This window comes from Pristiophorus japonicus, chromosome 22 (assembly GCF_044704955.1).
Source record: "Pristiophorus japonicus isolate sPriJap1 chromosome 22, sPriJap1.hap1, whole genome shotgun sequence".
Lineage (NCBI taxonomy): Eukaryota > Metazoa > Chordata > Chondrichthyes > Pristiophoridae > Pristiophorus > Pristiophorus japonicus.
The window spans coordinates 21,111,072-21,135,032 of record NC_091998.1 but is presented as its reverse complement, the minus strand read 5'-3'; the positions used below and the strand labels follow the sequence as shown (position 1 = coordinate 21,135,032).

Here is a 23,961-nt window from a genome sequence, read left to right as displayed (position 1 = left end):
AGGGTGCCAGAAAAACAGGTTAGGGAAATTCTAGCCCATAATTTTGAGAATCTTTTCACAAGCTTCCAGAGTCTATAAATAGGATTATAGGGTAATCTAACCATAACAAAGGCTATCAGGAAGATACGCTTGAGAAAAATGTGTAACGGCATGTATAGGAGTGTATTAAAAATGAAACCTTTTGAATAAACAATTTCATTTTGGGTTTGCAAGACTGACAAGAACAGACCATTAAAGTCCTGCAAGAACAATTCGTTCGTGTTCAGGGGTAATTTAACGTACTGGCAAAAGACCCAAAGGCGACATGAGGAAAAGCTTTTTTACGCAGCGAGTGGTTGGGATCTGGAATTCACGGCCTGAGAGGGTGGTGGACGCAGACTCAATCGTGGCTTTCAAAAGGGGATTGGCTAAGTACCTGAGGGAAAAATATTTGCAGGGCTATGGGGAAAGGGTTGGGGAGTGGGACTAGCTAAGTACTGCGTACAGTTTTGATCTCTGTATTTAAGGAGGGATATACTTGCATTGGAGGCTGTTCACAGAAGGTTCACTAGGTTGACTCCGGAGATTAGGGGGTTGACTTATGAGGATAGGTTGAGTAGGTTGGGCCTATACACATTCAGAAGAATAGAAACATAGAAATTTACAGCCATTTCGGCCCATAGTGTCCACACCGATGAGAGGTGATCTTATCGAAACATATAAGATAATAAGGAGACTCGACAAGGTGGATGCAGAGAGGATATTTCCACTCATAGGGGAAACTAAAACTAGGAGACATAGTCTTAGAATAAGGGGCCGCCCATTTAAAAATGAGATGAGGAGGAATTTCTTCTCTCAGAGGATTGTAAATCTTTGGAATTCTCTACCCCAGAGAGCTGTGGAGGCTGGGTCATTGAATATATTTAAGGCGGAGATAGACAGATTTTTGAGTGATAAGGGAGTAAAGGGTTATGGGGAGCAGGCAGGGAAGTGGAGCTGATTCCATGATCAGGTCAGCCATGATCTTATTGAATGGTGGAGCAGGCTCGAGGTGACCAAATGTCCTACTCCTGCTCCTATTTCTTAAGTTCTTATGTTCTTAAGTGCCCTTGCAGAGAGCTGGCACGAGCTCGATGGGCCGAATGACCTCCTTCTGTGCTGTAACCATTCTATGATCTCCCGTGGCATTGCTAATGGTGATTATGTTAGTTGTAGAGATGGGGTTTCTGGAGTGGTTAAGGGTGCAATGATTTGAAAAGAGGTTTGTGACAGATATGCTCAAAGATGTGAAGTGCTTTCGGATTCCTTCCTGAGAAATTTGAGCCAATTTCTGTAAAATCTTCCAAATTATTTCTGTTCACTATCTTTGCTTAGCAGAGAATCGAGTGGACGTTTATCAGTCATTTTCTTGTTAGTAACCGACTCAATTGGTAAATGCATCTGCAATTATTGAATTATATTAGAACAGCTTTAAAAATGCTTGAGGAATGGTTGCAAAAGTGCTTGAGGGGAATTTTTTCATACTCTATACGACATATTGCTTGGAAAACTGACGTAGAACGTGCCCCCAGATGGACATGGACTAGTGCATAGAAGTTGTAAACTTCCCTTTGTGACAGGAGCCAATAACCCAGGTAAAAAAGTAAGAAGGAACTTGTTTCATTTCATATACTCAGGCCATCCCAAACCACTTTACAGCCAATGGATTACGTTTGAAGTACAGTCACTGTTTATTGTGACAAATACAGCAGCCAACTTGCACACAGCAAGATCCCACCAATGGAAAGTGAACAAAGGATCAGATGATCATTTATTTTATTCATTCCTAGGATGTGGGCATCGCTGGCAAGGCCTGACATTTATCGCCCATCCCTAATTGCCCTCGAGAAGGTGGTGGTGAGCCGCCTTCTTGAACCGCTGCAGTCCTGATTTTGTTGATTTTGGGTGCTGGAAAAAGATTGCTCAGGATACGAGGAGAATCCCTTTCTCTTCTTCAAATAGTGTCAGGGCAGACAGAGCTTCAGTTTAATATCTCACCGATGACACTGACAATTCAGCAATTCCATCAGTACTGCACTGAATTTAATACATAGTATTTCTGGTGATAATACTTGTGGTTTGTATTCGAAGACGCTAGTTTTTGACCTATATTGGAAATGACATTGAACAAAACTGAACAATTTCAGACTTATTCCTGAGCATACCAAAATTGAACCACTTAAGCTATGGGTAGCCCAGTGCAGCAAATAATCTTTGGGGCATTTCAATGTTGCAGGCGCATATGATGTTCCATCAGAAAGTTTCTCTACATGTGGCTAAACCGGCAGCAACAGCCACACTGGATCCACTGCATTTCTCACTTTATGGTCTTGGTAGAAGTATTTTAGAAGGTGCTGTGCAAATAAGATTTTGTGTCGGTATTGATCTTCTGCTTCATACTTCAGGAATATCCAGACTTTGGGAGTGTAAACCCTCGCTGTCAGCTGTGGCTCAGTGGGTAACACTCTTGCCTCTGAGTCAGAAGATTGTGGGTTCAAGTCCCACTCCAGGGACTGCACAGAGTGGTCTTAAATGAAGTGCATTATAAACAGAGTGGTTTATTTGGAAAGAGTGGGAATTTGAAGATGAGGAGAAGAAAGTCTATTAACTAGAGGCAGGGCAGGCCAGCTCAGTCCTGTGGAGCGCACATCCTGTGGCATGTGGGAAGCCCTGGATACTTTGCACAGCCTGGACGACCATGTGTGCAGGAGGTGTCTCCATGTTTCGGGGCTTGAGTGGCAGCTGGAGTCACTGCGGTGTATCCGTGAGATGGAGAATTTCGTGGATAGCATGTTTCAGGAGGTGGTCACCCTGAAGCTTAAGAGTGTGTGTGCAGGCAGAGAGGAAATAGGTGACCACCAGACAGGAGAGGAGGACTAGGCAGGTAGTGCAGGAGTCCCCTGAGCCTGTCTCACTCTCCAAACAGTATTCTGTTCTGAGTACTGGTGAGGGCGATGGCCCCTCTGGGGAGTGCAGCCAGAGCCAAGTCCATGGCACCATGGGTGGCTCAGCTGCACAGGGGGAGGGGAGGAAGAAGAGTGGAAGACCAATAGTGGTAGGGGATTCAAGAATTCATAAAATGCATTCGGGAGAACTTCTTTAGCCAGTGCGCAGCAAGCCCAACAAGGGAGGGGGCGGTTCTGGACTTGGTTTTGGGAAATGAAGAGGGGCAGGTGGAAGGGGTATCAGTGGGAGAGCATTTTGGTGCTAGTGATCATAATTCAGTAAGATTTAGGCTAGTTACAGAAAAGGACAAAGGTGGACCAAGAATAAAAGTTCTCAATTGGGGTAAAGCCAATTTTGCTGAGCTGAGATGGGAGTTGGCCAAAATGGATTGGAAACGGCTACTTGATAGTAAATCAGTATCAGAGCCGTGGGAGGCATTCAAGGAGGAGATCCTGAGGGTACAGAGCATGTATGTTCCCATAAAAAATTAAGGGTGGGGCTAACAAATCTAGAGCCCCCTGGATGTCAAGAGACATACAGGGTAAAATAAAGAAAAAAAGGGAAACTTATGACAGATACCGAGAACTCAACACTGCAGAAACTCTAGAGGAATATAAGAAGTGCAGGGGTGCAATTAAAAAAGATATCAGGAAAGCAAAGAGAGAATATGAAAGAATGTTGGCAAGTACAATCAGGGAAAACCCAAAGATGATTTATAAATACTTTAAGAGCAAGAAGATAACTAGAGAAAGAGTTGGGGCCTATTAGAGACCATAAAGGTAATCTGTGTGTGGAGGCGGAAGACATGGGTAGGATTCTTAATGAATACTTTGTATCCGTTTTCACAAAAGAGAAGGGCGATAAAGACTTTGCAATGAAGGAGGAATAGTGTGAAATATTAGATGAGATAAATATAGTGAGAGAGGAAGTATTAAGGGGCTTAGCAGCTTTGAAAGTGGATAAATCCCTAGGCCCGAATGAAATGTATCCCAGTCTGTTAAGTGAAGCAAAAGAGGAAATAGCAGAGGCTCTGACCATCATTTTCCAATCCTCTCTGGCTACAGGTGTGGTGCCAGAAGACTGGAGGACTGCTAATGTTGTACCTTTGTTTAAAAAGGGAGAAATGGATAGACCAAGTAATTACAGACCAGTCAGCCCAACCTCGGTGGTGGGAAAATTATTGGAAAAAATCCTGAGGGACAGGATAAATCCTAATTTGGAAAGATATGGATTAATCAATGACAGTCAGCATGGATTTGTCAAAGGAAAGTTGTGCCTGACTAACTTGATTGAATTTTTCGAGTTGGTAACTCGGAGGGTCGATGAGGGCAGTGCGTGTGATGTAGTGTATATGGATTTTAAAAAAGCTGTTGATAAGGTCCCACATGGCAGACTGGTCACGAAAGTAAAAGTCCATGGGATCTCGGGCAAAGTGGCAAGTTGGATCCAAAATTGGCTGAGGCAGGAAGGTTGTATCCAGGGGGGTTCTGCAGGGCTCAGTTCTGGGTCCCTTGCTTTTTGTGATATATATCAATGACTTGGATTTAAATGTTGGGGGTATGATTAAGAAGTTTGCAGGTGACACTAAAATAGGCTGTGTGGTTGATAATGAAGAAGAAAGCTGTGGATTACAGGAATATATGTACTGGTCAGTTGGGCAGAACAGTGACAAATGGAATTCAATCCGGATAAGTGTGAGGTAATGCATTTGGGGAGGTCTAACAAGGTAAGGGAATATACATTAAATGGTACGACACTGAAAAGTGCAGTCCACAGATCCTTGAAGGTAGCAGGCCAGGTAGATAAGGTGGTTAAGAAGGCATATGGAATACTTGTCTTTATTAGTCGAGGCATGGAATACAAGAGCAAGGACGTTATGCTTGAACTATATAAAACACGGGTTAGGCCGCAGCTGGAGTACTGCGTGCAGTTCTGGTCACCACATGACAGGAAAGATGTGATTGCATTGGAAAGGGTGCAGAGGAGATTGACAAGAATGTTGCCTGGAATGGAGAATTTTGGCTATGAGGAAAGATTCTGGGTCTGTTTTTCTTGGAACAGAGGAGGCTTAGGGGAGTCCTGATTGAGATGTATAAAGTTATGAGGGGCCTGGATAGAGTGGATAGGAAGGAACTGTTCTCTTGGCAGAGGGATCAATAACCAGGGGGCATAGATTTAAAGTAATTGGGGGGAGGCTTAGAGGAGATATAAGGGGAAATGTTTTCACCCAGAGCATGGTGGGGGTCTGGAACTCACTGACAGGAAGGGTGGTAGAGGCAAGGACTCTCACCACATTTAAAAGATACGTGGATGTACACTTAAAGTGCTGTAAACTACAGGGCTACGGACCAAGAGCTGGAAAGTGGGATTAGGCTAGATAGCTCTTGGTCGGCCGGCGCGGACACAATGGGCCGAAATGACTTCCTTCCGTGCTGTAAATTTCTATGATTCTACGACTGGAGCGCAAATCAAGGCTGACACTCCCAGTGCAGTGCTAAGGGAGTGCTGCACTGTCGGAGGTGCCGTCTTTCGGATGAGGCGTTAAACCAAGCTTTAGTCTGCTTTCTCAAGTGGGCGTAAAAGATCCCTTGGCACTATTTCAAAGAACAGCATGGGAGTTATCCCTGGTGTCCTGGCCAATATTTATCCCTCAATCAACATAACAAAGAAACAGATTATCTGGTCATTATCACATTGCTGTTTGTGGGAGCTTGCTGTGCACAAATTGGCTATCACATTTCCTACATTACAACAGTGACTACACTCCAAAAAGTCCTTTGTTGGCTGTAAAGCACTTTGAGACGTCCGGTGGTCGTGAAAGGCGCTATATAAATCCAAGTATTTTTAAAATTTCTAACAGTAATTTCCACCCTGCAGCTATCAACGTACGCAATGAATAGGCAAAAATGAAATTCAAAATGCTTTTATTTTGTATAATGGTAACGTAAATTATTGCAAGAAAATTGTACAAGATTTCTCCAAACAGTTTGAACCGAAAACCTTTGTGCGGCAACTCCATTTCTTTTCACATTTTAAGGAACTTTGCAGCGGAGACTAACCGCATAAACCTTTCTGTCAGCAACCAGAACTTTCTCAAATTCTCAACTTTCCTTTGCAAGAGTCGCAGATTCGGGGCAGGAAATCAGACGGAGGCCAGGAACAAAGCAAGCTGAACTCCTGGGAGCAGGCACAAAGGCTTTGTAAATTTAGAAAGAATCACAAGGAACCATCCAGAAAATAGCATTGTATTGTGTTACAATGAGCAATCCTGACCCAAGAACGCTGTCAGACAGAAAGGCATCGGAATTCCCAATCACTCGTTATTACCGTACTTGTGAACATTTGGGAAAACAATGCCGAATATTCAAGGACAAAATCAATAGCTGGTACAGATCATTAGGTTAGAGAGAAATTTGTTACCATTGTGTAGGTTTATGTTTATAATGACTGACTTATAGAATACATTTGATCCCTGGGGCCCTATAGATCAATTTCCGAAAGCAGTTCAGTTTTTATTTAGACCACCCTGTTTGAAATTGCTCTAAATAAATCTACCTTGTTCCCCAGACATTGCCCCTGTTTAATAAAATTGCATTTAGATGAGTAATAGTTGGAGCATATATATTATTGTCAGTAATTTTCCATTATATGATTTTTAGTGTATATATTTCTTAAATTGTCCCAACTCTTAAACGCTTTCTCTCGCATGATATTTTCCAATAAAAACACTTTGTATTTGGTTTCCTTTCCTCCGAAATGGTTTTCCTCGGGACTTGCATTTATATACGCATCTTATTACAGCTCTGAGGGGCACTTAGAGGACTTTGTACACAATGAAGTAATGTGAAATGCAGTCAACGCTATCGCAAACACAGCAGCCATTTTGCGCACAACAAGTTCCTTACATCGGCGGTGAGGTGCACGATTGATCAATCTGCTTTGGGGAAGGGTTTTCAGGAGAACACCCTGGTCTTCGAGCAAGGTGGCAGATGGGGCTCGGGATTAACAGCTCATCTCAGTACGACACTGGAGTGTCAGTCTCAGTTTATGTGCTTACTCCAGGGTGTGGGACTTGACCCCATAATGTTGTGAGTCAGAGGTGAGACTGCTGACAACTGAGCTGAATCAACACTGGTTGAGAGGCATTCCTGACAACTTCCAATGTGAACTTTCCAACTTGAAGGAAATAGAGCTCAAATTACATTTTTTACATGGTATAAATCATGCGGACAAAATAATTTTCTATATTTTTGTCATTATCAACCTATGTTTGTGTGTTGTGGGAAGCAGACCAAAAAGCCAAGAGATTAACTTCTCGCCCAGACATTTCTGACTGTTATTAATGTTTTGTGGACCTGCCATTGACTGCTATATGTTTATTTTTCTTGCTAGGTTTCCTTGCCATGTCCATTGGGATTGATACATCATTTCCCCCTTGGTGCCAAGACCTCGCCATGGAATGATGCATCTGGCTTCCTAATTTAAGGTGGATCCTTCACGGTGGTGGCATTCAGGTTGCCTACCCATTTCTACCACACCGCTGTACAATTTTTGAAAACTCCTGCAAGGTCTTTGCTATTAATACAAACACAGGATTCTGCAAATGTCAACCAACTTAGGTCGCTCGCCAATTTGTTATTTTTTTAGGTACGGCCGTTGCCAATTAAATGCCAGGGGGCTCCCGCTAGGACCCTGGCGGGAGACCAGCGGATCCACAGGGGAAACAGCCGTTTCCACCATAATCCTGGGGTTTTCCTGCCGGACTCCCAGCGGACTCAAAGCCAGGAGATGGGAGGGCGGGGAGTGAGGAGGGAGGGGAGCAGGACCCCGGGACCCCCAATAATCTCCGCCTGTTGCGCATCAACTGCATATTTGAGATTATGCACGGACGGCCGCATTCATTTTGGTCACAAAATGGAGTGGTTTTGTTGAAGCAGTCGGGGAGGCCAGATCCATGCCGGTTAATAGGCAAAGGCAGAAGGTTGCAGTGTCACATTGGTAATTTAGCAATCTCCTCAAGAACCACAGGATTGAACCACTGTCTTTAACTGGGACGCATGTGCTCATCTTTACGTGTTTTTCAAAAAAAATGTTCAAACCTAAGGTTAACGTGCTGTAGATGAAAGGCTAGTAATGATAGTCATCACATTGAACCTGAAGGCGGATGTCACCATGTGTTGCTATAGACATTCAGCTTGTAAATGATATCGCTGGGCTTTTCCAACAGCTGGTTACTGGGTAATATACTGAGTGTGATGCCAGTCTGCATAGAATACTAAAGGGTGTCACTTTATTTCTGATGGTCGCATTGGCACGCAGGATCAGTACATCATTGTAGCCTTTACATCATGGATTTCCTGCAACGTAATGGAGGCTCTTATTAACAACTAGATTGCGTTTGTATCTGTTTAATTGTACTGACAACCTCAAGCTATATTAACTTTAAGATAGAAACATAGAAACATAGAAGATAGGTGCAGGAATAGGCCATTCGGCCCTTTGAGCCTGCACCACTCAATAAGGTCATGGCTGACCATTCCCTTAGTACCCCTTTCCTGCTTTCTCTCCATACTCCTTGATCCCTTCAGCCGTAAGGGCCATATCTAACTCCCTCTTGAATATATCCAATGAACTGGCATCAACAACTCTCTGCGGTAGGGAATTCCACAGGTTAACAACTCTGAGTGAAGATAGAAACATAGAAAATTGGATGGTACAGTTACTAATCAAGGGGATATCGGGGCTGGGAGTGCGGCAGAGAGAACATGAGAAGGGGGGAAGCTGTGGATCGCGAGGTCAGGCTTTCTTGTATTGATCATACGCTAACTCGGCTCTCCTCGGTTATAGAATTTGAACAGTGGCACTCCGGACGTTTTATTGCAATGTATTTCGGTCGGAACATGCCAAATACATCGAGGAAATGACACGGATCTTCCACTTTGGCAGAATTGGAGTCCATCCCCAGCATGGTGGGACTTTAAAAAATGTATTATTCCGCGGGATGTGGGCGTCGCTGGCAAGGCCAGCATTTATTGCCCGTCCCTAATTGCCCTCGAACGTGGCGATGAGTCGCCTTCTTGAATCACTGTAATCCGTGCGGTGAAGGTGCTCCCACAGTGCTGACTTTGTCGAAGCGGTTTGATACAACTGAGTGGCTTGCTGGGCCATTTCAGAGGGCAGTTAAGAGTCAATCACATTGCTGTGGGTCTGGAGTCACATAGAGGCCAGACCAGGTAAGGACGGCAGATTTCCTTCCCTAAAGGACATTAGTGAACCAGTTGTTTTTTTTTCCAACAATCCAGTACTTTCATGGTCACCATTACTGATACAAGTTGAACCTCCCTTGTCCGGCACCACCCCTTGTCCGGCACCATTCCCGGCCACTCCAACGTGAACAAATTGAAGTCCTTCCTCGCTGCCAACTTCCGCAATCGCTGGCCTGACCCCGTGATCCACAGCACCGCCCTCGCCCGCCCACCATCTCATGTTCTCTCTGCCGCACTTCCAGCCCCGATATCCTCTTGCTCAGTAACTATACCATCCAATTTAACGTGACCTCCTCTCGTCTGGAAAAATCCCTTATCCGGCACAGGCCGGGTCCTGAGGTGCCGGATAAGAGAGGTCGAACCTGTACCAGTTTTTTAATTCCAGATTTATTTAACTAACTGAATTGAAATTTCCCCAGCTGCCGTGGTGGGACTTGAACTCAGATTATTAGTCTGGGCCGCTGGATTACCAATCCAGTAACATAACCACTATGCTACCATACTTCCAGCTGCTGCAATGGTGAACTCCTGACCCTGGGGTCAGCTCCCTGACCTCTGCCAAGTCGCTGTGGCAAGCCTTGGAAGACACCAGGCCGCTGGTGAAACTAAATCAGGTGCCGTGACCTGTGCTATTGATTAAAACTTAAATCATCCTCCGTTGCCATAACAACACTGGGCATCAACGGGCAAACACGTGTTTAAGGAAAATGACAGTAATGAGGTCAGATGACAAATTTCAGCCATTTGAATATCATTTCAATCTGTCCGTCCATGTACGGGCAGACATGCTGAATGTCACTGGTCACTTCCAGCGGGAAATTCCATGGCCAGTTCCACCTAGATACCAGCAGGGAGGAGGCGGGAGAAAACCCAGACAAATCGCCAATGTCTAAATTCTCCGTAAAATAAGGTAGTGCAATGCAGTGTTACAGAGTTACAGTGGACCTAGTGTGTGGTTCAGTTACTTTCACCCACACAGTAATGTGTATATTGGCCTTGGAGCTACCGTGTCCCATTAGGTATTCATTTGAACTACTAACTGGCACATTTATATTCCAAAACACTGCACATTTGCATGCTTCCAATTCCCTTAGCATTCCTTAAAAACGCTGCTGGCCATTGCCTTAACGTGATTCTGGCTGAAGATATTGGCCTCAATTCTAAGCAACAGAAAGCAGCAGGCCATAAATCTTTGCCAGATCCATGATGTCCTTTTTTCATATGGAAATCTGATATAGAAACACAGGAGGAGGCCACTTAGCTCCTCAAGCCTCCTCCGCCATTCAATGAGATCATAGCTGATCTGCGACTTAACTCTATATACTCGCCTTTGGCCCATATCCCTTAATACCTTTGGTTAACAAAAACCTATCAATCTCAGAATTAGAATTAACAATTGACCGAGCATCAACTGTCCTTTGCGGAAGAGAGTTCTAAACATCTAGCGCCCTTTGTGTGTACAAGTGTTTCCTAACTTTACTCCTGAAAGATCTGGCTCTAATTTTTAGACTATGTCCCCAGTCTTAGACTCACCAACCAGTGGAAATAGGTCCCAGAATAATTTACAAACTGTACCCATAATACAAATGAGGGTTGAAGTTCATATGCTCCATTCAGGACTATGATCTAACGGGCAGGTCTTCAACTGAAAGTGGGATGATTGCTATCAGCCAGTTAAAGCTCATTCAATTGATTTCTCTATGGCAATGTTTTTTTTTAAATAAAGGGGAAATTTTGTCCCAATGATTATGATCCAATGAAGATTGCAACAACAAACAGGTAACAGGTAGAGGGGCCAAAACTCCCCTGTGCTGCGCCTCCCATTAGCACCTCTGGGAGGCGCTAATAGGGCGCGAAACTGTTTACGCCCGGCGGGGGTGGGGCGCGCACGCGCGCGATCAGCTGCCGCGAAATTGCGTGGGAGTTAGCGGAGGCGTGAACACAGTAGCGCCGACCCCGCCCCCTGCCGGTAGTGCCCCGAGCTGCTGAGCCTCTGGTGTTGAATTCATCGCCATGCATGGCAGCCCCTATCCGCCCCACGGTCTCCATCGTGCAGCCCGGCACTCTGTCTCGATGCCGGGCTGTAGCCATGTCACCCCTTAGGCCTGCTGGCCCAGTGGAAGCCTTCAAATGGTCTGCAGATTTCACAGTGTCCCTCCCCTTTAACGGAAGGGGAGGGGCATCGAAATGCGTCAGCGCTACGTGGCTTCTCTGCTGAGTGCTGCCAAACCCACCCCAGTTCCTGTGAGGGGGCTGTAACTGCAACTTTGTGGCTGGGGCGGGACTTCCGTGCTGAGCACAGGAGGTCCCGCCTCCTCTCAGTTACCACCCCAAACGTGGCATAACCCAATTTCACTCACTTGATTGTCTTATATTCCCCATAGAAAACAAAAATCCCCAACAAAAAAGTCTTGCTGCAGAAGTGAGATTGTTTCGCCGTTAACTGCTGTTACAGGAAGTAAGCGTTACAGGAAGTAAGTGTTACAGGAAGTAAGTGTTACACTTACAGGAAGTGCACCATATCCACATAACTTTAAAAATGATATTTCATTTGAAAAAGTAATAGCTCAATATAACTGGACTCGATCACATTGTTAAAATGAGGGACACTGCAGTTATAAATAATTTAAAGAAATGACATGGTGTTGAGTTCTTACATGTGTCTATTTTTGAAACGAAGCCATCTTGTTTTAGGGTGAATGCAGACCTTGTCACCATTGTTCTTCAAAGTAGCTCTGTCAAACAAAAGAACAAAGCGTACGAGTGAGCAATTAAATTTTTCATGCATTATAAATTTAACACAGAAGGCGGCAAGTCACTTGTGAAGTCCACTGCATGGTGTATTGCTGAGCTGTGCATACCAGGGAGCGCAGGCTCCGTCCGCCACATCCTCACAACGTGCGGGAGGAAATCCGCATTTCACTCCTTGCAGCTGTGCCAACAACACTGCAGGGAGTCCCATAGTAGCACCCAAGGGGAAATCTCAAAGTAGGACTGGTGGAACTGAGGGAAACTCCCTGAATCCCTCAGCTTTGTTGTGCTTCAGCACTGGGCGATTTCCCAGCTTGGTGGTACATTAAGGAAATCAGCTTCAAAACCAGCAATGTGTTGGCAGAGAATGAAAACTCCACACTTCACTTTGTAATCTTTACTGCATGAGAAACTTTGCTGAACAGATTGCAGATGCTTCTAACTTCACTAACGCCTTGAATCACTCCAAGTGTCGGCATCACTTGCAATGTCCATCTATGCTCCGACTATAATCAACCTGTGCCTCACCCTCCCTCTGGGATATATGAATATACAAGAATGGACAGGTAAAGACTATCAAGGCTGTCCCATCCTGTCATGCACATCTGTACACAATCTATCATTTCAGCAGCATTTCCTGTTAACGTTTTGATTTCTGGGTTTCTAATGGCCGAGAAATTCCAGTCGGAGGCTTCCCGTGTGCGGATGCCTCTGACTTGAAAAATTTCTACAAAGTTATCTGGTGGTCCGGGAGGTACGGAGACTTGTGGTCCCAAGTGAAGGCCTGCGTAGAGGCCCACGAATCCCAAGTACGTAGGTATTTCGCACGCGTCCCTGGGATCACATGGGCCGACCCAACCAATCCAAGTAGGGGTATTCCCATTCATACCTGTGGTGGGTTCCATATGTACAGAATCACCATTAGTATGAATGGGACCACCGCCATGACCACATAAACACTTAAAATAAATTATAAAAACATAACATATTTAAAATTAATCAAAATGGAATTTAATTAATTATTTAAAACAAAAATAAAATTTTTTGAAAAATAAATTTACATATTTTAAAGGATCTAAAAATAAACCTAAATGAACAAATTATAAATGTTTAAATCATTGAAAAAAATGTCTTTTTCTGGCCTTTAAACTCTTACGCTGATAAAAGCAGGCCTTATGCTTGCTTTTATAGTTGTAAGAATTTCACGGGCATTTGCTGGACCAACATGGGCAAATAGCCCAACCCTGCGGAGGCCCTTTACTTCCTGCGATCTGTCGAGAGGATTCCTGACAGGTCACAAGTTTCGGGTTTAGGCGCATGCTGCGGGGCCTCTATGGGCGTGTGCACACTTCGTACACTCAACAGAGTGAACTGCACAGAGAGGTCTTAAACAGAGTAGTTTATTCGGGAATTTGGAAAGAGTGGGAATTTCTGGTAAGTATTGGGCAAGTAGAAGCTGTACATAGTGAAACATTTTGACTTAAACCGAGAACTTTAAAACTGTAGGTAATAGAAGTTGCCTGCCAGTTAAGCAGTTAACTCTCAGTTAGCTGAAATTGTTTGTCTTGAATGGGTGTTAATCACAGACAAAAGGTGTGCTGAGTCAACACTTGTTGATTGGTTATAGTTCCTAAAGGGTATAAAAGTCAACAGTTTTTCAGAGCACAGAGTGAACTGCCCAGATGGAGAAGATGGAGAAAGATTAAAATCAATTAAAAAAAAGTAAAACTAGGTATGTAATATTTCACTAGCTGCTGGGTTGGTCAGTTTTTCTCTCTTTTCTTGGGAATTGATTTAAATTAGGAGCTGGTATAAACTAAATGTTCAAAACTTAAAACCTTGACTAATTGAATACATTAGAGATGGCAGGCCAGGTGATCTGTTTCCAATGTCACATGTGGGAACTGGTGGACACCATTGAGGTCCCCATCGACCACATCTGCAGCAAGTGTCTGCAGCTCCAGGAACTTCGGTCCGTGTTGATGAGCTGGAATCCGAGCTGCAGACACCGCGACACATCAGGGAGAGAGAGAGTTACCTGGATGCTGTGATCCAGGAGCTAGTCACACCAATTAGATAAATTAATTCAAATTCGATCTGTGGTCAGGGACAGGAGGGTGTGACTACGAGTGAGGCAGGTATGGGGACTCAGGATGGAGTGATGGAGGAGCCTCAGCCCTTCTTCTTGTCCAACAGGTTCGAGGCTCTTACTCCCTGTGTGGAGAGCAGGGACTGCAGGGAGGATGAGCAAATTGACCACAGCACCGTGGTACAGGGGGCCATTCAAGTGGGGGGGAGTTAAAAGAAACATTGTAGTGGGAGGGGACAGTATCATTAGGGGGATAGGTACTGTTCTCTGCAGCCGAGAGCATGAGTCCTGAATGCTGTGTTGTCTGACCGGTGCCAGAGTTAAGGACATCTCCTCTGGGCTGGAATGGAAATTGGAGTGGAAGGGGGAAGATCCAGTTGTTGTGGTTGATGTGGGTACCACCGACATAGATAGGACAAAGAAAGAGGTTCTGTTGAGGGATTATGAGTAGCTATGGGCCAAATTAAAGTGCAGAACCACAAAGGTAATAATCTCTGGATTATGACCTGAGCCATGAGAAAATTTGCATAGGGTAAATAAGATCAGAGAGTTAAACCTGTGGCTCAAAGACTGGTGTGGGAGAAATGGGTTTTGGTTCCTGGGACACTGGCACCAGTACTGGGGTAAGAGGAAACTGTTCCCTTTGGATGGGCTCCACTTAGACCATGCTGGGACTAGAGACCTGGTGAATTAAATAACTAGGGCTGTAGAGAGGGCTTTAAACTAATTAATTAGTGGGGGTGGGGTTCAGATGAGTGAAAATTGAAAAAGTCAAAGGATAAGAAGGCAATAGAGCAGGGTAGGACAGGGTAAAGTATATTAGCAAGGGACAGAATGTATAAACATAAGTGTATCAGAAAGTGGGGTCGAAACAGGGAAAAATGGTAAAAAAACAAATGAAAAAGCTCTTTAACTGAATACACGCAGCATTTGTAACAAAATAGATGAGTTGAGGGCACAAATAGATACAAATGGGTATGATCTGATAGCCATTACAGAGATGTGGTTGCAAGGTGACCAGGTAAATATTCAGGGGTATTTGACAATATAGAAAGCAAGACAGAGAAAGGAAAAGGAGGTGGGGTAGCTCTGTTATTAAAGGATGAGATCAGTGCATTAGTGAGAAATGATATTGGCTCAGAAGATCAAGATTTTGAATCAGTTTGGTTGGAGATATGGAATAATAAAGGGAAAAAAATTGCTGGTGGGTTTAGTTTATAGGCCCCATAATAGTAGCTAAACTGTTGGACAGAGTATAAATCAAGAAATAATGGAGGCTTGTAAAAAAGGAACGGCGATAACATGGGCGATTTTAACCTTCATATTGTTTGGACTAAGCAAATTGGCCAGGGTAGCCTTGAGGAAGAGTTCATAGAGTGTATCTGGGATAGTTTCCTTGAACAGTACATTGCAGAACCAACCAGGGAGCAGGCTATCTTAGATCTGGTACTGTGTAATGGAACACGAATAATAAATTATCCCCTAGTAAAGTATCCTCTAGGACTGAGTGCCCATAACATGGTTGAATTTCAAATTCAGTTGGAGGGTGAGAAAGTTGGATCTCAAATCTGTGTCCTAAGCTTAAACAAAGGAGACTATGGCGGCAGAGTTGGCTAAAGTGGACTGGGAAAATAGATTAAAATGTGGGCTGGTTAATGAGCAGTGACATTTAAGAAGATATTTCATAATGCTCATCAAGAATATATTCCAATGAGAAGGAAAAACTGTAAGAGAAGGGATAACCATCCATGGCTAACTAAGGAAATAAGGGATGGTAACAAATTGAAAATAAGGACATACAAAGTGGCTAAGACTAGTGGGAGGCTAGAGGATTAAAAGCCAGTGAAGAATGACTACAAAAATAATAGAGGTGGAAGATAGATTATGAAAGCAAACTAGCATGAAATATAAAAAAAATAATAAGAGTTTCTACAGGTACATAAAGTAAATGTTGGTCCCCTAAAGGATGAGACTGGGGGATTAATAATGGGGAACAGGGAAATGGCAGAGACATTGAACAAATATTTTGTATCGGTCTTCACGGTAAAAGACACTAAAAACATCCCAATAGTGGATAATCAAGGGGCTATAGGGAGGGAGGAACTGAATACAATCACGATCACTAAAGAAGTAGTACTCGGTAAAATAATGGGACTAAAGGTAGACAAATCCCTGGGACCTGATGACTTTCATCCTAGGCTCTTTAACGAAGTGGCTGCAAAGGTGGTGGATGCATTGGTTGTAATCAACCAAAATTCCCTGGATTCTGGGGAGGTCCCAGCGGATTGGAAAACGGCAAATGTAATGCCCCATTTTAAAAAAAGGAGACAGACAGAAAGCAGGAAACTATAGACCAGTTAGCCTAACATCTGTCGTTGGGAAAATGCATTATTAAGGAAGCAGTAGCAGGATATTTGGAAAAGCATAATTCAATCAAGCAGAGTTAATATGGTTTTATGAAAAGGAAATCATGCTTGACAAATTTGCTGGAATTCTTTGAGGATGTAACAAGTAGGGTGGATAAAGAGGAACCAGTGGATGTGGTGTATTTGGATTTCCAGAAGACTTTCGCTAAGGTGCCACATAAAAGTTCATGGATTGGGGGTAAGATTATCAGCAGGATGGATAGAGAATTGGCTAACTAACAGAAAACAGAGAGTCAGGATAAATGGTTCATTCTCGGGTTGGCAATCATAACTAGTGGGGTGCCGCAGGGATCAGTGCTGGGACCTCAACTATTTACAATCCACATTAATAACTTGGACGAAGGGACCGAGTGTAATGTAGCCAAGTTTGCTGATGATACCCAAAGATGGGTGGGAAAGCAAATTGTGAGAAGGATACGAGAAATCTGCAAAGGGATATAGACAAGCTAAGTGAGATGGCAAAATTTGAAGATGGAGTATAATGTGAGAAAATGTGAGGTTAGTCGCTTTGGCAGAAAAAATAGAAAAGCAAATTATAATTTAAATGGAGAAAAATTGCAAAGTGCTGCAGTCGACGAGAGGCGGAGCAGGGCGATCGAGGCGGCCTACTTAAGGCCCAACTTCGTAGAGGCTCGGGAGTTGGCGAGAGGCGGAGCAGGGCGATCGAGGCGGCCTACTTAAGGCCCAACTTCGTAGAGGCTCGGGAGTTGGCGAGAGGCGGAGCAGGGCGATCGAGGCGGCCTACTTAAGGCCCAACTTCGTAGAGGCTCGGGAGTTGGCGAGAGGCGGAGCAGGGCGATCGAGGCGGCCTACTTAAGGCCCAACTTCATAGAGGCTCGGGAGTTGGCGAGAGGCGGAGCAGGGCGATCGAGGCGGCCTACATAAGGCCCAACTTCGTAGAGGCTCGGGAGTTGGCGAGAGGCGGAGCAGGGCGATCGAGGCGGCCTACTTAAGGCCCAACTTCATAGAGGCTCGGGAGTTGGTGAGAGGCGGAGCAGGGCAATCTAGGCAGCCTACTTAAGGCCCAACTTCATGGCGGCCAGCTTGTGCAGCTGCAGGGAGAAGGCAAAAAGAAGTAGAAAGAAATCGAAAGGTGACATCACAGCCAAGGGGGTAAGTGATTGGCTGGTGATTGGTAAGTAGTTATTCTTTTTCTTTATCAGTAAGTAACATTTAGCATTGTTGCCAAATTAAGTTAATGTAAAGGTTAAGTCATGGCAGGAGAGCTCGGACACGTGTTATGCTCCTCCTGTACCATGTGGTTAATCAGGGACGCCGCCGGTCTCCCTGACGACTACGTGTGCGGGAAGTGTATCCGCCTCCAGCTCCTGACGGACCGCGTTGCAGAACTGGAGCTGAGGGTGGATTCACTCTGGAGCATGCACGATGCTGAGAATGATGTGAATAGCACATTTAGTGAGTTGGTCTTACCACAGTTAAAGGGTCCACAGCCAGATAGGGAATGGAAGACCAACAGGAAGAGCAGTGCAAGGAAGGTAATGCAGGGGTCCCCTGCGGTGATCCCCCTGCAAAACAGATACACCGCTTTAGGTACTGTTGGGGGGATGACTCATCAGGGGAGGGCAGCAGCAGCCAAGTTCATGGCACTGTGGCTGGCTCTGCTGCACAGGAGGGCAGAAAAAAGAGTGGGAGAGCAATAGTGATAGGGGATTCGAGTGTAAGGGGAATAGATAGGTGTTTCTGCGGCCGCAACCGAGACTCCAGGATGGTATGTTGCCTCCCTGGTGCAAGGGTCAAGGATGTCTCGTAGCGGGTGCAGGACATTCTGAAAAGGGAGGGTGAACAGCCAATTGTCGTGGTGCATATAGGTACCAACGATATAGGTAAAAAACGGGATGAGGTCCTACGAGACGAATTTAAGGAGCTAGGAGTTAAATTAAAAAGTAGGACCTCAAAAGTAGTAATCTCAGGATTGCTACTAGTGCCATGTGCTAGTCAGAGTAGGAATCGCAGGATAGCTCAGATGAATACATGGCTTGAGCAGTGGTGCAGCAGGGAGGGATTCAAATTCCTGGGACATTGGAACTGGTTCTGGGGGAGGTGGGACCAGTACAAACCGGACGGTCTGCACCTGGGCAGGACCGGAACCAATGTCCTAGGGGGAGTGTTTGCTAGTGCTGTTTGGGAGGAGTTAAACTAATATGGCAGGGGGATGGGAACCTATGCAGGGAGACAGAGGGGAATAAAATGGAGACAGAAGCAAAAGATAAAAAGGAGAATAGTAACAGTGGAGGGCAGAGAAAAACCCAAGGCAAAAAACAAAAAGGGCCACTTTAGAGCAGAATTCTAAAGGGTCAAAGTGTGTTAAAAAGACAAGCCTGAAGGCTCTGTGCCTCAATGCAAGGAGTATTCGGAATAAGGTGGACGAATTAACTGCACAGATAGCAGTTAACGGGTATGATGTGATTGGCATCACGGAGACATGGCTCCAGGGTGACCAAGGCTGGGAACTCAACATTCAGGGGTATTCAGCATTTAGGAAGGATAGACCAAAAGGAAAAGGAGGCGGGGTGGCGTTGCTGGTTAAAGAGGAAATTAATGCAATTGTAAGGAAGGACATTAGCTTGGATTATGTGGAATCGGTATGGGTGGAGCTACGGAATACCAAAGAGCAGAAAACGCTAGTGGGAGTTGTGTACAGGCCACCAAATAGTAGTAGTGAGGTTGGGGACAGCATCAAACAAGAAATAAGGGATGTGTGCAATAAAGGTACAGCAGTAATCATGGGCGACTTTAATCTACATATTGATTGGGCTAACGTAACTGGTAGTAATGCGGTGGAGGAAGATTTCCTGGAGTGTATTAAGGATGGTTTTCTGGACCAATATGTCGAGGAACCAGAGAGCTGGCCATCCTAGACTGTGTGATGTGTATGAGAAGGGACTAATTAGCAATCTTGTTGTGCGAAGCCCCTTGGGAAGAGTGACCATAATATTGTAGAATTCTTTATTAAGATGGAGAGTGACAAAGTTAATTCAGAAACTAGAGTCCTGAACTTAAGGAAAGATAACTTTGATGGTATGAGGTGCAAATTGGCTAGATTAGACTGGCAAATGATACTTAAAGGGTTGACGGTGGATAGGCAATGGCAAACCTTTAAAGATCATATGGACGAACTTCAACAATTGTACATCCCTGTCTGGAGTAAAAATAAAACGGGGAAAGTGGTTCAACCATGGCTAACAAGGGAAATTAAGGATAGTGTTAAATCCAAGGAAGACGCATACAAATTAGCCAGAAAAGTAGCAAGCCGGAGGACTGGGAGAAATTTAGAATACAGCAGAGGAGGACAAAGGGTATAATTAAGAGGGGGAAAATAGAGTACGAGAGGAAGCTTGCCGGAAACATAAAAAATGACTGCAAAAGCTTCTATAGATATGTGAAGAGAAAAAGATTGGTGAAGACAAACTTTGGTCCCTTGCAGTCGGATTCGGGTGAATTTATAATGGGGAACAAAGAATTGGCAGACCAATTGAAGACACAAATAATCTTCCCAACGTACTAGGGGTCGGAAGGTCTAGTGAGAAGGGGGAACTGAAGGATATCCTTATCAGGCAGGAAATTGTGTTCAGAAAATTGATGGGCTTGAAGGCCGATGAATCCCCAGGGCCTGATAGTCTACATTCCAGAGTACTTAAGGAAGTGGCCCTAGAAATAGTGGATGCATTGGTGATAATTTTCCAACAGTCGATCGACTCTGGATCAGTTCCTATGGACTGGAGGGTTGCTAATGTAACACCACTTTTTAAAAATGGAGGGAGAGAGAAAACGGGTAATTATAGACCAGTTAGCCTGACATCAGTAGTGGGGAAAATGTTGGAATCAATCATTAAGGATGAAATAGCAGCACATTTGGAAAGCAGTGATAGGATTGGTCCAAGTCAGCATGGATTTATGAAGGGGAAATCATCAAATCTTCTGGAATTTTTTGAGGATGTAACTAGTAGAGTGGACAGGGGAGAATCAGTGGATGTGGTGTATTTCGACTTTCAAAAGGCTTTTGACAAGGTCCCACATAAGAGATTGATGTGCAAAATCAAAGCACATGGTATTGGGGGTAATGTACTGACATGGATAGAGAACTGGTTGGCAGACAAGAAGCAGAGAGTCGGGATTAACGGGTCCTTTTCAGAATGGCAGGCAGTAACTAGTGGAGTGCCGCAGGGCTCAGTGCTGGGACCCCAGCTCTTTACAATATATATTAATGATTTGGATGATGGAATTGAATGTAATATCTCCAAGTTTACAGATGACACTAAACTGGGTGGCGGTGTGAGCTGTGAAGAGGACACTAAGAGGCTGCAGGGTGATTTGGACAGGTTAGGCAAGTGGGCAAATACATAGCAGATGCAGTATAATGTGGATAAATATGAGGTTATCCACTTTGGGGGCAAAAACATAAAGGCAGAATATTATCTGAATGGCGGCAGATTAGGAAAAGGGGAGGTGCAGAGAGACCTGGGTGTCATGATTCATCAGTCATTGAAGATTGGCATGCAAGTACAGCAGGTGGTGAAGAAGGCAAATGTTATGTTGGCCTTCATAGCAAGAGGACTTGAGTATAGGAGCAGGGAAGTCTTACTGCAGTTGTACAGGGCCTTGGTGAGGCCCCACCTGGAATATTGTGTTCAGTTTTGGTCTCCTAATCTGAGGAAGGACGTTCTTGCTATTGAGAGAGTGCAGCAAAGGTTCACCAGACTGATTCCAGGGATGGCTGGACTGACATATGAGGAGAAACTGGATCGACTGGGTCTGTATTCAGTGGAGTTTAGAAGGATGAGAGGGGATCTCATAGAAACATATAAAATTCTGACGTGACTGGACAGGTTAGATGCAGGAAGAAGGTTCCCGATGTTGGGGAAGTCCAGAACCAGGGGACATAGTCTTAGGATAAGGAGTAGACCATTTAGGACTGAGTTGAGGTGGAACTTCTTCACTCAGAGTTGTTAACCTATGGAATTCTCTGCCGCAGAGAGTTGTTGATGCCAGTTCATTGGATATATTCAAGAGGGAGTTAGATATGGCCCTTGCGGCTAAAGGGATCAAGGGGTATGGAGAGAAAGAAGGAACGGGCTACTGAAGGAATGATCAGCCATGATCTTATTAAATGGCGGTGCAGGCTAGAAGGGCCGGATGGCCTACTCCTGCACCTATTTTCTATGTTTCTATGTTTCTAGTACGGAGGGACCTGGGGGTCTTTGTGCATGAAACACAAAAAGTTAGGCCAAATGGCCTACTCCCACTTCCAGTTCTAATGTACACACCCGTAGTGGCTGCGAATTCAGGACCACTCAGTCGCTATAATAATTAATTAAGCCAATCGTTGAGACCTTTCATTAAAAAGTAGTCTTTTGCATTTGATTCCAATAACGATTTTCCTCCTATATATGTTTTGAGAATTAATAACAACAAGGATCATAAAATCTTAGAAATTTGCGGCACAGAAGGAGGCCATTCGGCCCATTGTGACTGTGCCGGCAAGAATGATGAATTTCATAACAATGTTCAAAAGTCAAGATTCAGAAATTCTTTAAGTGTCAGCCATGGCTGAGTGGGTCGCACTCTCGTCTCTCAGTCAGAAGGTTGTGGGTGCAAGTCCCATTCCAGAGACTGGAGTACAAAAATCCAGGCTGACACTCCAGTGCAGTGCTGAGGAAGTGCTGCACTGTCGGAGGTGCTGTCTTTCAGATGAGATGTTAAACCAAGGTCCCGTCTGCTCTCAGGTGGATGTAAAAGATCCCATGGCACTATTTCGAAGAAGAGCAGGGGAGTTATCCCCGGTATTCTGGCCAATATTTGTTTCTCAATCAACATAACAAAAATAGATTATCTGGTCATGATCACATTGCTGTTTGTGGGAGCTTGCTGTGCGCAAATTGGCTGCCGTGTTTCCTGCATTACAACAGTGACTACACTCCAAAAGTACTTCATTGGCTGTAAAGCACTTTGAGACGTCCGGTAGTCATGAAAGGCGCTATATAAATGCAAGCCTTTCTTTACTTGTGATTAAGTGGGGTCTGGATGTTGCAAAGGTTAGATGCTGACCTTCGAGCCTTGGCACCTGTGTCCAGCCGAACTAATGTGAAATAAGTTGGAGCGATCTCAATCCAGTTTTTAGTAGAAGTGGCCTTCCAGAACAACAGCATCCCAAATCTGCCACTCATTGGCACTTTTGCTCAGCGAAAGTTGCTATGTTCTTGGGGTGGAGTAGAGGAAGTTGACTGTGTTATCCAGCACCTGGGAGTGCTTGATTCTAAAACTGGTTGACTGAAATGGGAAACCCAGTACTACCAGCCCTCGTATGCCTTGACAGATCATCCGGACCGCATGGAAATTCAGTGTTGCTGGTGCAGAGTTGGGCTATTTCCGCAACAATTGCCCACGCAACTCTCTTACAGCTGGAGTAAGCAGGCATAGGGCCTGCTTTCCTCAGTGTAAGGGTGTATTTAAGGCTTAAATAAAACATTTTAAAATCCAAAATGTTGCACATTCACTAATGAGTCTATGCAAATATTGCCCGAACTAAGATATTTAAAATTATTTATCAAAAAATTACATTTTTATTAAGGTTGGATGCAATGAAGGGACTTATGGATAAAATTGCAATTCAGTACATTTATAATTATTAGAATTGAGTAAATAGTATGCTTATTTGGGGATTCCATTGCATATAATTAGGGGATTCCCTTCGTGAATGATTGCAATGAAATCCTCCTTTCTCACTGGAGGGCCGGGCCCACGTGTTCCCAGGGACACTTCCGAAATGCCTGCGTCCCTGGGATACATGTGCCTTTACATGTGCCTGGAGACCCGGGAACCGAACTCTCCGCAGCCTGGAGGGGGTTCGGATTTGTTTCATGGGTTGGAGGCGTTCTCCGGAGGTATGCCTCTGGCTGCAAATTCAAGCACACACAGTTTGTTTGTACAGAAACAATTTTGAATTATCCGATAATGTGAATTGCGAAGCACAAACAGTGCAGCAAAGTGGGGCTTTAGTGCTGAATCAAAACAAATTATCGGATCATTTCAAATAAGTGACTTAGGATTAAGAGTAGATTTCAGTATTTGTTTAAATGTTTTTATTTCCATGAACGATTTATACCAACAGAATAGATTGTACTCAGATTTTAATATTTTGCTTCTCTATCCAAATTTTTGAAATTATATTAAGAATTGTTCATTATAACAAAAAAGTAAAATTATCTGTTTCTGAATCTATATCTATACTGCCAGTTTATCTCTTAATAAAAGAAAGACTTGCATTTATATAGCGCCTTTGACGACCATCGTCTGTACTTTACAGCCAATGAAGTAGCTTTGGAGCGTAGTCACTGATATAATAGTTACACTGGAGGAATTTAATGGGCATTAATAAAAAATTACTGATGCTGTAAATTAGTATTGAGAATTTGAGAACTGATTTTAATGCCTATTCTTGACTGTA

At 44.2% G+C, this 23,961-nt stretch overlaps 1 protein-coding gene across 1 annotated transcript in view; it reads right to left on the bottom strand.

Moving 5' to 3' along the window:
- Nucleotides 1-5,871: 5,871 nt before the first annotated feature.
- Nucleotides 5,872-23,961, bottom strand: part of LOC139234707 (stromal cell-derived factor 1-like) — a 44,767-nt gene continuing 26,677 nt past the window's right edge. The window contains exons 3-4 of the mRNA XM_070865383.1: nucleotides 11,888-11,965; nucleotides 5,872-8,321 (exon numbers count right to left, since the gene is read on the bottom strand). Coding sequence (XP_070721484.1) covers nucleotides 8,306-8,321; nucleotides 11,888-11,965 — 94 coding nt within the window. The 3' untranslated portion in view covers nucleotides 5,872-8,305. The remainder of the gene's footprint in view (nucleotides 8,322-11,887; nucleotides 11,966-23,961) is intronic.